Source organism: Saprolegnia diclina, assembly GCF_000281045.1.
Source record: "Saprolegnia diclina VS20 unplaced genomic scaffold supercont1.9, whole genome shotgun sequence".
Classification (NCBI taxonomy): Eukaryota; Oomycota; class Saprolegniomycetes; order Saprolegniales; family Saprolegniaceae; genus Saprolegnia; species Saprolegnia diclina.
In genome coordinates, this window is record NW_008246076.1 from 185,209 (window position 1) to 198,315 (window position 13,107).

Here is a 13,107-nt window from a genome sequence, read left to right on the forward strand (position 1 = left end):
CCTTGGAGGGGCCTGCATACTAGAAGAAGAGCCTCTCGGACCTGCCTAGATAGCCAGTTTGCACTTGAAGTTTCAAGTTGCGTGTTTTCAGACTGCAATCACACACTATTTCGATCCAAATCAAGATTCCAAAGTGGTCGGTTATGGGTCGCTTGCCATTTCATCGCCTTCCCGAGCCATGGTCCTCGCTTCCGTGGGCGCGTCCGTGTACGCGGTCTGGTCGGCGGTCGCGTCGCCGTGGCAGCAGCTCGCCGCCATGCATCATGTGCGCGGGCCCGCGCCTGCCCGCGTCGAGCTCGGTGTTCGGCCGTACTTTCTCGTCGAGGACATGGCCGCGTCGCCGCTCCAAGCGAAGCTGCGCGCCTGCGCCGAGGGCCCCATGGACGTACATCGGACGTCGTTTGCCATTGGCCACCGTGGCGCATGCCTCCAGTTCCCAGAGCACACGCGGGAGTCGTACCTCGCGGCCATCCGCATGGGCGCCGGCCGCGTCGAGTGCGATGTCGCGTTCACGCGCGACCACGGCCTCGTCTGTCGCCACAGCATGAGCGACCTGCACACGACGACCAACATCTTGCTCACGCCACTCGCCGCCAAGTGCCATCGCCCGTTCACGCCGTACAACCCCACGACCGGCGAGACCGCCACCGCCGAATGTCGGACGACCGACATTACGCTCGCCGAGTTCAAGACGCTCCGCGGCAAAATGGACGGCTTCAACCCAACAGCGACGACCGTCGACGAGTACGTGGCGGGGACGCCAACCTGGCGCACAGATCTGTACGCAGGGCCGACCAGCGGGACGCTCATGACGCATGCTGAGAGCATTGCGCTCTTCTCGGCCCATGGCGTGCAGATGACGCCCGAGCTCAAAGAGCCGAGCGTCTCAATGCCGTTCCACGGCTTCTCGCGCCACGACTTTGCCGACAAGATTGTCCAGGAGTACATTGACGCCAGCATTCCGCCGTCCCACGTGTTTCCTCAAGCATTCGCGTACGACGACATTGTCTACTGGCTCAGCGCGCACCCGGCATTTGGCGCCAACGCAGTCTATCTCGACGATGCCAACACCGTCGACGAGCTGCCGTCACACGACCAGCTCGTAGGCTACAAGGCGGCCGGCATCAACATTGTGGCGCCGCCCATCTGGGCACTTCTGACGACGAACGGCGAGGATGGTCGCGTCGTGCCGTCCTTGTACGCACAGCACGTCAAAGCCGCCGGTCTCCGCATCGTAGCGTGGAGCTTGGACCGCGCCGGTATCCTCGCCGAGACCCGCGGCGGGTGGTACTACCGGACCATTCAGAGTGCAATTGCGCGCGAAGGCGACATGCTCGAGACACTCCATGTGCTTACGCAGGACGTGGGCATCGAGTCAATCTTTGCCGACTGGGTCGCGACCCCCGTCTTTTACGCCAACTGCGTCGGTCGAGCCTAACCGCCTCATGCATCTTGCATCTACGTACGAAGTTGTTGTCGACACTCATATGCCGCTGGTTGTGGTTTGGTGGTGCGACATGTCGAGTTGACGGGCTACGCTAATCGGTGAGGAAGCCAGGACGTGCAGCCCAAAAGCCGTCTTTGACCACGTCTTCGTGAAGAACGACGAGCGTCTTGTCTTGGCGCAGCACCAACGAGCCTCGCTTGTAGATCGACTCGACGTCGTTGTAGTTGAGCTGGAAGCGAGAGAAGAGTAGCTCTTGCTTGTCTTTGGCGAGCGTCTTGCACAGCGTCGCTTCCGCTGCTTGCTTGGTCTCGCCTGCGCATCGCGTGAGCGACGACGATCACAATAGCAACTCAAGACTCACCGCTCTGCACCAGCAGCCAAAAGCACGTGTTGTACATGTTGTTGATGTGGCAGTCCACTTGACGCCACGCGAGATAGTCGCGCAAGTTCTAGCACCATATCGACTATAGTTCTTTTTGGATATCCTAGTAAGAAATGTACCTTGGAGGACGGGTAGCAGACGACGCGCGAGTCAAACGCCGGCGGGTACTGCAGCGGCACGTCGCCAAAGAAGGCCGACCAGTAGTAGACAAAGGACGACGTAAAGAGCGAGACAAACGTCGATGCGAGCTTGGTCGACCGGCGGCTGTACAAGCTGCTGCTCTTCTACTCAGGCGTGTGAGCGACGCACGCGACCAGGCAGTCTACCGCAAGCACAAAGCTGTACTCGTCGCTCTGGCCGTACGCGACGACAATGTCGCCAAACTCGTGGCACACGCAGGTTGCTGCCTACGCGACGTGGTCATTCGCGTGCTATGTAGACCAAGCGAACCTTGTTCATGAGGTGCAGGCCACGGAGGTCGTTGGGCTTGGCATAGCCGTGGGCGTCCGTAAACCTACAGACACCACGATAGACAATGTGTGCATGCATCGACTGAATAGACCACTTCTTACTTGTGGAAGCCTTTGCCATCGACGCGCACGACGATCCACGTGTTGCGCAGGACTGGGTCCGGCAGCTCAAACTGGCGCACGTACTCGTAGCGCGAGTTGGCCATTTGATCAAATGGCCTTTCTGTCCGGATATCAAATGGGCATCCGGATTTAAATCCGGATACACTGCGTGCTCCGGATAATGCACGTCAACAAGCAAACTGCCGCCACCCAGAACGCGACCACTCGACGCGACCACTCGAGTTGAGCTCAAATAGATAGTGGTACATTGGCGTGTGGTAGTGGACACTATATGAGTTGCTCGTCAAACCCGAGCACTGCCACGCCCGGTGGCATCGACCAACGCGCCTTGTGCTTGCTGCAGTAGCTACCACAAGGGCCGTCGAAGGCGTCGCCACCGGATTGGCGCGCGATACGAGCTCTCTTGCGGCGGGTTTCGTGGGTTAGCTTCCAGCACGCGTTGCTTCCACGTCGTCAGAATGTGCTGGAGATACGCCGCGACGTCCCGGCGGAGAATGCGCGGCACGAGCCAGTTGGACGGGCGGAGCCTTCGTCGCGCAGGTCCTGTAAGAACGTAGCCGTCGACGGGTTCTCGGTCAGAAACTGGACAAAGCGCGGGTCGAGGTACGTCGGTGTCTCGCTCGCATTGAATGTGGCGATAAAGGTCTCGAGCCAGAGCGTCGCCATGACGCGGTTCGGGCGGTCCACGACGCTGTACGCCAGCGTCGCAAGGTACAAGAGGTCGTCGACGCCGTCGCCCGACGCGCAGAAAGACCAGAGCCGCGCAAACCCGGCAGTGTCCTGATGGCGGATCGTCTGGGGAAACGCATCACGCACACGTCCGACGCCATGGCCGAGGAGGAAGCGCACAAACCAAATGTTGGCGACACCGCCGCACGGCAGACTCGAGGGCGATCGCAGTAAAAGATGCCGGGTTCGTGGCATATAAGTAGCGCATGACGTCCGGAAGGTACGCGCAGTCGACAATGTCTTCGGCGGTCGAGGGATACAACTGGCTTGAGTACTGACGCAAGGTCGCCACGACGTCTCGGCTGCCGCGCAAGGCGGCGGCATGCACGAGCCACTGCATGGCCATCGGCGAGCTGGCTTTGGCGACGACAGACTCGGCCTTGGCCCAGAGTTGACTGTAGCCGCACGCGGCGGTGGCCCATGCGCCGTCGAGCACGACAGCGCGGTGGCAGAGGTAGGATACAATGAACGGCGACCGCTTGTGGGCGCAGATGCGCGCTTGAACGTGTCCGGGGAGGACGCGGCTCCATGTCGACTTTTGGCAAATTTCGAGGTAGTCGTGGATCTCCAGATGGCCGTGCACCATGGCCATGTGCATAGGCCCAAGCGTGTTGGTCGGCGGCAGCGGCGGCGAGTCGTGCGTGCAGAGGCGCACGTAAGAGAGGTCGTAGATGCTTGCAGAGGGTTGACCAGGCGAGGCAAAGACAGCACACAGACGTTGCAGCGCAAATAGCGTGCGGGCAGGTGGAAAGCCCGAGTGTACGAATCTGAAGTGAGGCCCGAGGGCTTTCCCAGTCGTCACTTGAAAACCACCTTCCCTTGTATAATTACATTTATCAAGATACAACCAGTCGTTGAAGATTCGACCTGCCCCGGTGTACCGGTGCAGTCTCATACACGACAATGCTCGCCGCAGGCGGCCGCCAGGAGGCACTGGAAGCCGTCGCCGCGCGCCGTCAAGATGGACCCGAACAACGGATACTCGGCGAGAAGCCACTGGAGCGCTTTGCCGTCGCCGTGCGTCGCAGCGGTCGCGAGCGCGCGCACCGAGCAGCGCCGTTTCGAGCAAAGGTGCTGGCTCTGGAGCATGTCGCGGCCGCGTGCGACGCTCATAAACTTGGCCGCCTCGGTTGCGTGAGTATTACAGCGCCACGCCCATGTGCCCGTTGGCCGCGGCGAGGACCATGCCGGAGCGGGAGCAGCCCTCGCTGCGATGCGCGTGCACGAAGCGGACGACGTCCAGAAACCCGTTCATGGCCGCGCGATCCATTGCTAAAAAGGTGCACGCATGCCCATCGTCGTGCAGCTGCTGCGCAAATGCGAGGAGGCCCATCGTGGAGCCGGCTCGGGTAGATGGTCACCTCGTAGCCTTGCGGCTTGGTCGTCGTGTGCTCACGGACATGACGCCGGAAGTCCTCCATGTACGCGCGGACGTCCAAGAAGAGACCGTCTTGGTACTCGGCCATGAGAGCCGCCGCCGGCAGCGACGGGCAGAAGACGTCGGCGAAGCTCGTCATGCTGACCGCGGCTGTCGAACCTCCTGGAATGCATTTTCGTATCTATTAAAAAACAGAGGTGCCGGATACCATACATTATCTGGCGTATCGGTGTATCCGGAATCCGGATTATGGCAAACATTCAAAATTATCAAGCGGCGGTGCGGTTTTCTATCAAGTGCCAAGGGCTGTCCTAAGGTATACATCACTTTTCAATTACCTGGCATCACCCGCTTCGTCATGGCCGCACCCTACGCCATCGGCGCTGCTTTTGTTGCAGTCTTTACCGTCTCCAGCTTCCATACGGCATTGGCCCAGTCGACGTCAAACGAAGGCCAGGACGGGATAGATCCCAGTGGCTTCCATCCGTGGACCATGTACGATGAGCTCACGGCCCCGTACCGAGACAAGCAGCGAGCCAGCGCGTCTGAAGGTAGTCGCAAACCCGCCGGGCACACGAAACCCGCCGAGCACATGGGCCCTGTCGCTGCGACCCTCGACTTGCTGGCGGACTGCTTGGAGGTGTATTTGACCGAGATTGACGGTCCGACGCGCCCGCCGCAGTTTGTGCGTGCGTCACTCGTCATTTTGGACTACTGCATCGACGTATTTCCACCAAGCGATGCGGCGATCGTCGGGCGACTGACGACGACCTTACTGGACGCGAGCGACGCCCACGAACGAGCGTTCCGGTGCATTGTGCAGTGGTGCGACGAGACGTGTGCGTTTCTACAAGGATTTCTCGACTTGCGCGAGTCCCACAAGCCTAATGACGGCCAAGTGCTCGTCTCGGCCGTCTTTACAGAGGGACGCACGATCCTCACGGATGCTGTCGCGTCGATCGCGACCACCGGTAGCTTGCTCACGGCAGCGCGCCGAGATCTCAACCGTCTTCTGCCAGCTTCAGTAGCGTCGTCAGGTGTACAGCGACTCGAGTGCTTGGAGCCAACGGACGCTGAAGACTATGAAGTGATCAACAACGAGGAGGGGCCCCAATATCACCTGCGCTGCCTCGACAAACGAATGGAGGACGTCATCGAGCTACTGAAAATGGGTATGTCGACCTTGGCGTCGAAGAAGGTCCACCAGGAGCTCGATATGCAGCAACTCTACCCAGCGTCGTGGGAGCAAATGGACGAGCGGTTTCTGACATCGATGGAGGCATCCATGCACCGCCTCTTGGCCACCTGCAAGAAGTGCCGCGACGGATCCCTTAGCGCCACCACGCACTCGGTTCAGGTTGTACCAGACTATTTCGATTAACAATAATGTGCTTCAATATCCGCCGTGAATATAGTACCGATACTGGTTTGTCCCATAGTATAATTTGTAAAACAACCATTTTCTATTACTCTACCAAGACCGAGCTACTTGGGAGCAACAACCATGTCCGCCATGCCAGAGGTGGGCGAGGCGGGTTAGCTTTTGACTGATACTACAAATTCGTGGATGGCTCGAGCTCGCTTGCTCTGCGCCTGGTACCGATTTTCATATCTTGGGCTTATGGAACGGTTGGCCTCGCGCGGGCTGCCTCTTCCACTTCGTGGAAACAGCCTTCCCATTGTACATTTTGTAAAACAACCATTTTCGACATTGTCAATAATGATATATTCCCGCTGGCATTTACATACATTTGTACATCTTGGCGCCACGCTCGTCGATTCATGTTGCAGAGCATGTCTCTTGAGAGGCTTCCATTCCTATCCATTTATCAAGTGCGAAAGTATCAAATCGGTTCCAGCTGGTTCCAGCGCAGAGTATCAACTGTAGTATCAAGTGCACGTTGTGGTCCTATGGTGGCTGGAAGGAGCGAGCACTAGCATTTTTTCTCGTAACGCGACGACCCGCAAATAATATGCAGTTGCCACACGCCGAGCGGCTCAACGCTACCGTGTGCAAAATCCTGGACACACACACGAGCGCGGCGACGACGGATGCCGTCTGCTTTACTGGCGCTGACGTGTACCTCGACGCCCGCGCAGACGCTGCCCACAGCTTGCACGGTGTCGACCAGATCCTCGATCTCTTGGGCGTCGGCATGGAGCTGGGTCACGCCGCGACGTGCAACGACACCATGCTGAAGGTCCCCGGGCCCCAAGTGCTGTCCGAGTTTGCGTCCACCGCGCAGACTCCGCGGCTCGGCGACCTTCGAAAGAGCGCCGACCTTCAAAAGAGCATCCACGAGGGTCGCCAGAGCCAGTTCAAGGCCCGTCTAGCCATGCACCACTTGTACCACGTGTCAAAGTCGTTCACGAGGGCGCTTCTCGACGCGAGCGACTCCGACGTCGCTTCCCGCATGCTCGCCGCTCTCGTCACTCATGCGTTGGACGCTTACCGAGACCTCCTCGCTGCTCTGCGAGCCGCCATCGCGCAGTGGTCGATGGCGCACTGGCAGCTACAGCCTTTTCTCATTCTCGGTGCTGCACCGTGTCAGGACACGGTGACGGCGCTCGACGTCGGCATCCAGGCTGAGCTCGCTCGCCTACAGATGAGCGAGACCGGCGTCGCAGATCTTGTGCATCGCTTGCGCTCGCACGCCGTGCCCTCGGGTCTGCACTACTTGACGCAGAGCGATATGGCCCTGCGCTTTGGTGCAGCCGCTCAAGCTGCAAGCGCTACGTCAATGGATCAAAGTGGCGACGTCACCTCCGAGCTTCGGGGGGACGATTTGCTCGAAGACGGTGCGACACCGGCAGACACGGTCAGTGAAATGAGTGGTACGCATGAGACCGTTGTTGTGGGCCACCTCGAGGTACAACCGTTGCTGACGATCGGCAACGACGAAGCGACGAGCGACTGCGAAGAGCCATCGCCTGCGAGCAGTGTCACGGTGACTGTCGTGACCGAGACGACGCTTAGTGAGGACGCGAGCGAGCGCAAAGCGTCGGCAGGCATGCTCGCAAACGACTACGACGTCAGCGAGCCGGCGCCATTGCCCGCCTCATTGCGCGAGACGCACGAAGATTTCGAAACCAGAAACGAGCCGGGTGCTACTGCGGGCGAGAGCAATAACCAAGTGTCGGCCATGGAGCAGTCACCAGGAACGGTTGATGTCGCCTACGACTCAAGTGCGGCGTCGAACAAGAGCCTCACTAGCACGGCGCCCGAGTATGTGGAGTTCGATGACGATCTCGAGTACGAGATCATCACGGACGAAGAATACTTCTTCGAGGCGACCCCCCCGATGGCCTTGGACGCGCCGCATTGGCTCAACATCCACTACTGTTAGTTAATCTCACTGTAAAATAAGCCACAAAATACTAGAAACCTTCGCATTCTTTAAACAAGACATGTGGATCGTCCGTGGTGTACACGGACCGCGCCTCGGAACGGACACGTGGCAGCAGCAGGAGCCGTGTGACGACGACGACCGCTGTGGTTATCACACACATAGCAACTCGGCACGACCAAGCCTTGTCCTCATTACGCTTCCGAAGCATGCAGTTGCATGTACGATACCCATCGTGTCGGGTGCCACCACACCTCTAGCTGTGCAAAAGAATAGAACTGTACACAATTACAAGATACTCGTCGATATAATGTTTACAAAACTATTAATCGGCCTTGAGGACGGCCGTCACCGTGGCGTGGGCGTCCTTGGTGTAGACGCGGAGGCCAAGCACAACGGCGCCGCTGAGCGCATCGCCCTCGATGGGCTCGTCAGCGGCCTCTTCTTCCTCTTCGTCTTCCTCTTCCTGGGCCTCTTCATCGTTGTCGTCGCCGTTGTCGTCTTCGTCGTCGTTGGGCGTCTCTTCGTCCTCCGGCTCCTCGGCTTGCGCCTCGAGCTCCAACAGTTTTTCCTTCCGTGCGCGGTTGGCCGCGAGCTCGAACTCGGTCGACTGCGTCTCCTTGGCCTTGTCGAGAATGTCGTACTCGCCATGGAGGTTGACAGCCTGGACGCGGCTCGCGTTGAAGTTCTTGCAGATCTGAAGCAGCTTGTCCGGACGGGCGTTGCCGACGTCCGAGATGACGTCTTCAGCGCCTTGCTGGCCACGGCCACGGCGCACAACCATGACGTCGACGTCGTAGACACCGGCTTCGAGCGACTTGAACTCCAAGCTGATGCTGCGGTTGTAGCAGTTTTGCACGAAATGACCGACAAACGACCGGCTCTCGTCGTCGCTGCGGCGGTAGACGGCGAGGCGCAAGCCAAAGTCGTACGGACCTTCGAGGCCGTGGAAGTAGCGCTCGTCGGCCTTCGCAAGCACGACATTGGCCGGCCCGTCGGTCGAGAGCGAGAACTGGAAGAGACCTTGGTCCCACGCGGCCGGCCACGCCGACCGGTACTCGATCCACTCTTGGTTGACAAACCAGTTGGCGTCGTAGAGGCGCGTCTGCTCGATCTCGGTAAACTCTTCGATGAAGTCTTCGTACTGCATCCAGAACGCGCCGTCGTCACCAAACTTGTGGTCGAGCGCGGCCATCCACTCGGGCGTCCACTCCTTCGAGCCGTCCGACCAGCGGCCGTTCCACTCGTGCTGGCCCCACGGGTTGCGGATCATGAGGAAGCGCGTACCCTGGACTTCAACGGCCTTGAGGATCGAGTACGCGTGCAGATGCACCAGACCGTTGTCGGAGCGCGACTCCAAGCCCGAGTACTTCTTGATGACTGCCGCCGAGAAGAGCGTGTCGACGTTCGTGCGGGAGAATTCTTCGACCCAAAACCGGTCGTAGTCCAAGATGTCGGTCGTCAAAATCGTCGTGGTGACACCGCCCGTGAGGTCCTCGATGCCCTCGCCCGTCATACCGCCTTCAACCGACTTGTAGTCGCCATGGAGCTTGGTGTACGCCTTCTCCAACAGCGGCAGCCACGTCTCCCGCGCCGACGACGACTTGCCAAAGAAGAGGGCTTGCGACCCCGTGCGCAGTAGCTCCTTGTACTTGGCCTTGTCGCTAATGACGTACGACTCGTACGCGTGATCAAAGTCGGTGTGGGTGACGTAGAGCTGGTCGTCGATGATGACATGCTGCCACTCACCGTCCTTGAAGAAGATGAAGCCGTAGACACCGACCTTCTCGTCGCGGGCAACACAAATGTTCTCAATGACACGCGGCACCCAGCACACGGACGCAAGCGCCGCAAGGAACCAGCAGTTGCCGGTCGTGCCCTGCTGAATGTCACCAGCGTCAAAGCCATCGTCGCAGAAGATCGGGTCCTTGAAGATCTGGCGCACACGGAGGGCACCACCGGGCGTCGTCGAGTCCCAGAGGTCGGTGAGCGAGCTGAGGCAGTCGTACTCATTGCCAGCAATGTCAAACTCAATGTCGCGGAAGACGCGGTTGTTGGCACGGCACTCGGCCGCGATCTCGGCGACCTCTTCCTTGCAGCGCGCAATGGCGGTCGCAAGGCTCTCGGTCGCGAGCAACGACGGCTTGGTGACCGACGTCGCCTTGGCGCGGCTCTTGGTCTTGGCAGGCATGGCAAAAGAGTGTTGTCTCGGACGAGGCAAAAGGAAAAGTGAACATCGTCGCGCGTGGTGCCAGGTAGAAAGCGCACCAAAGTCTTTAAATGGGTGCTCTATTTGGTTTGGTCGCGGACGTCGCACCTAAACGAGTGCAGCAGCTGGCAGGTTGGCTCGAGCACGCAGCAAGCACAACGAGATGCAACCCCACACATTGCGTCATCTTTGCTCTATCAAAGCGCCCACGATGGGAGCACGGGGCGTCGGTCCGGAATTGCCATAGCTTGAAAAGTGCAGCCTTGGAGCTCCACACGACCGCCAGTGCTATGTAGAGGAGACTGCCGCTCCTAATGCAACTTTATCACCGTTGGTCCGTGGAGGTGGCGCGCGAGAGGGCGCAGTGCCAAGCGACGGGTACCATGTAGCCATTTGCTTCGCTTGGGAGACGCGGTGCCTCTGCGCTGCAACGACGATCTGCACAGCAGCCAGATCGTACGACAATCCTTTGCTATGCGTCGTCCAACGCCGACTCGCCACAAACAAACGATCGCACCCACGTGCTGATGCAGTGCAGCAGTGCAACGTCATGTACCATCATTCTGTGTTTGCATGAATGATGGTGTTGAGAGGCGCCACCGACGGAGGAACGCGCGGCGAGGTGGCGCATCGGAGGCGCCAGAGTTTGTTGCCATAAGCTAGCGACTGGACGTAGCAGAGTTGGGCGTCGTCGTCACAAGGGCACCATGGCATTCCAGCGCGTCGCCTTTGCCAGTCCATCGGTCGCTCAACGTTAAACCGTGTTCGACATCAAACAAGAGCATATCTCTTTTTCCATACACAATGCTAGAATGCTAGTTTAAACGGCTTTGGACAAGAGGCGGAGGCCGACAACGACGGACCCTTCGAGGCTGCCATCATCGTCCGTGCTGCCTGTCGCGCGCGCACGCTCGTACGCGGTGTGCTGCGTTGCCGCCGCCATTGCGAGCACGTTGACGTCGCTCTTGGCGCGGGCGCGGCTCGCATCGACAGCTTCACAGCGCTGTCGGAGCTTCTCGGGACGCGACGCCCCAATCTCGGCAACGACGTCCGCGATCGACGCACGCCCCGAGGCGGTGCGGACAACCATCACATCGAGCTCGTACAGACCCGGGCGGAGCACGACTTGGAGGCTTGCGCTGCGATGGAAGGCGTTTTGCGTATACTGGCCGACCAAAACTCGCTTTTTGGTCTTGGCGTCCGGGCTGCGGTACACGGCGCAGCGCAGGCCAAACGTATAGCTCCCTTCGAGACCGATGCAGCGGCGCGTGTCGGCTTGCTGGAGCACCAACGTGACCCGCGAGAGCACGTCCGGGCCGTCAAAGGTAAACACCGACGGCTGCCACGCAGCGGGCCACCCGGCGCGCAGGACCACCCACGGACTTGGGTGCACGGCGAGGGACGTGGCCGCATCATCGATCCACGTCCGTTCGAGATGGGTAAACTCGTCCAAAAAGTCCGTCCACGCCATCCAGAAGCAGCCGTCGTCGCCGCCGCTGTGGCCCAGCGCGTCAATCATCTCAGTGGTCCAGAGCTCCGAGCTATCGGACCAGTCGCCGGTCCATTCATGGCCTTTCTGCGGATTGCGCAGCTGGACAAGTCGGTGGCCGCCGACCTCGACCGCGCGCAGCACTGCGTATGGATGCAAGTGCAGCAAGCCATTGCTCGAGGCCATCTCGGGGTACGAGTGCTTGGTCTCGATTGACGCGGCAAAGAGCGCGTCGACGTGGAGATGACCAACGAGATCGCATTGCCACAGCGCGTCATGGTCCGCCACGTCTTTCAAAAACGTGCGCGTCGTGATGCCGCCCGTGAGATCTTCGAGCGCTTCGCCCGTCAGTCCGACTTCGATCGACTTGTAGTCGCCATGCAGCTTGGCATACGCCTTCTCCAGCAGCGGCAGCCACGTTTCGTTGGGCGACGCTGCTTTGGCAAAGCTGAGACTCGACGAGCCGGACCGAAGCGTCGCGTTGAAAGTCTCCTTGGTCATGGCGATTCCGCCAAGGTAGGCGTGGTCAAAGTCCGTCTCGGTCACGAAAAGCTGGTCATCAATCAGCACGGGGACCCACTCGCCGTCCTTGAAGAAGATAAAGCCATAGACACCCACCGTCTCGTCGCGGGCGACACACACCCGCGCGAGAAGGCCCGGCATCGCACACGCGGACGCGACAGCCGCCAAGAACCACGACGCGTAGCCGTCTTGGATGTCGCTGGCGTCGTAGCCATTGTCGCAAAAGACGGGCGACGTAAAGATATTGCGGACGCGAAGGCTGCCGCCCGGCGTCACGCGGTCCCACGCCTCGGCGAGCGAGCTGAGGCAGTCGTCCTCGCTGCCGCTCACGTCGAACGCGGCGTCGCGGAAGTGGCGGTTGGCAGCGTAGCACTCGGCGGCGATGGCCGCGACTTGGGCCTTGCACGACGCAATCGCAGCGTCGAGATTCCACTCGCGCGCGCGGGGCTTGAAGAACGACGGTTTGGAGCGCGCGTTGAGCGGCGTGGGCACGATGGCCACGCCGCGCGTGACCTGCGGCGACGGCCCGCGGGCGTACGGCTTGGCCGCGTCGTCAAAGGTAGCGTCGGCCTCGAGCTTCCCGGCGCAGCAGCACGCAAAGGACATGGTGGTGGTAGCGGTTGGATGCTGGAATAGTAGAAAGGGCAACCACGGATGTTCGAAGATCACCGCTCACAATCGGCCACCGCGCTAGAAACAGGCACCCATATGAAAAAGGCGCACCTACTGTATTCACTTAAGTACGTATCAGCACGTTCACAATCCCCCGGCATCGACCCCTCGGCGCCGATGGACGGCCAACACCTTGCGAGTATGGTGTGTGTCTTGCTTGGGTTTGGGTGCAGGTATACTACCTAGCAAGCCCCCAAGCGTTAATATTGCATTGCGAGACAGGCTGGGCATTCCTTCCTTTTACGATACCATTTACTGTAGTTCAGCGCAATCATCGCATACGTTTGACTTTGCTTGCTACCAAAGCTTATCGCTGGCGACCAAAGACAGCGACACCGC

The 13,107-nt window shown here is 59.8% G+C and overlaps 7 protein-coding genes across 7 annotated transcripts; 2 read left to right on the forward strand and 5 right to left on the reverse strand.

The window, feature by feature from the left end:
- The first annotated feature begins 136 nt into the window (after window positions 1-136).
- SDRG_03754 (glycerophosphoryl diester phosphodiesterase) lies at window positions 137-1,491 on the forward strand. The gene has a single exon (XM_008609397.1). It carries the CDS (start codon window positions 179-181, stop codon window positions 1,436-1,438), a length of 1,260 nt encoding a protein of 419 aa, XP_008607619.1. The 5' UTR covers window positions 137-178; the 3' UTR covers window positions 1,439-1,491.
- Window positions 1,492-1,538: 47 nt separating this feature from the next.
- SDRG_03755 (tRNA(His) guanylyltransferase) lies at window positions 1,539-2,505 on the reverse strand (the record flags this gene model as incomplete). The annotated part of the gene is made up of 6 exons (XM_008609398.1): window positions 1,539-1,759; window positions 1,809-1,896; window positions 1,949-2,113; window positions 2,156-2,236; window positions 2,280-2,343; window positions 2,402-2,505. 6 exons carry the CDS (start codon window positions 2,503-2,505, stop codon window positions 1,539-1,541), a joined length of 723 nt encoding a protein of 240 aa, XP_008607620.1.
- A 370-nt stretch (window positions 2,506-2,875) lies between these two features.
- On the reverse strand, window positions 2,876-4,264 carry SDRG_03756 (hypothetical protein; the record flags this gene model as incomplete). The annotated part of the gene is made up of 3 exons (XM_008609399.1): window positions 2,876-3,305; window positions 3,376-3,964; window positions 4,054-4,264. 3 exons carry the CDS (start codon window positions 4,262-4,264, stop codon window positions 2,876-2,878), a joined length of 1,230 nt encoding a protein of 409 aa, XP_008607621.1.
- A 28-nt stretch (window positions 4,265-4,292) lies between these two features.
- On the reverse strand, window positions 4,293-4,680 carry SDRG_03757 (hypothetical protein; the record flags this gene model as incomplete). Its single annotated transcript, XM_008609400.1, has 2 exons — window positions 4,513-4,680; window positions 4,293-4,460 (listed from the first exon to the last, which is right to left on the reverse strand). Exons 1-2 carry the CDS (start codon window positions 4,666-4,668, stop codon window positions 4,293-4,295), a joined length of 324 nt encoding a protein of 107 aa, XP_008607622.1. The 5' UTR covers window positions 4,669-4,680.
- A 207-nt stretch (window positions 4,681-4,887) lies between these two features.
- SDRG_03758 (hypothetical protein) lies at window positions 4,888-7,876 on the forward strand (the record flags this gene model as incomplete). The annotated part of the gene is made up of 2 exons (XM_008609401.1): window positions 4,888-5,886; window positions 6,509-7,876. 2 exons carry the CDS (start codon window positions 4,888-4,890, stop codon window positions 7,874-7,876), a joined length of 2,367 nt encoding a protein of 788 aa, XP_008607623.1.
- Window positions 7,877-8,157: 281 nt separating this feature from the next.
- Window positions 8,158-10,093, reverse strand: SDRG_03759 (hypothetical protein). The gene has a single exon (XM_008609402.1). The coding sequence runs from the start codon at window positions 10,065-10,067 to the stop codon at window positions 8,202-8,204; it is 1,866 nt and encodes a 621-aa protein (XP_008607624.1). The 5' UTR covers window positions 10,068-10,093; the 3' UTR covers window positions 8,158-8,201.
- Window positions 10,094-10,826: 733 nt separating this feature from the next.
- On the reverse strand, window positions 10,827-12,779 carry SDRG_03760 (hypothetical protein). Its single transcript, XM_008609403.1, has one exon. It carries the CDS (start codon window positions 12,700-12,702, stop codon window positions 10,906-10,908), a length of 1,797 nt encoding a protein of 598 aa, XP_008607625.1. The 5' UTR covers window positions 12,703-12,779; the 3' UTR covers window positions 10,827-10,905.
- Window positions 12,780-13,107: the final 328 nt, after the last annotated feature.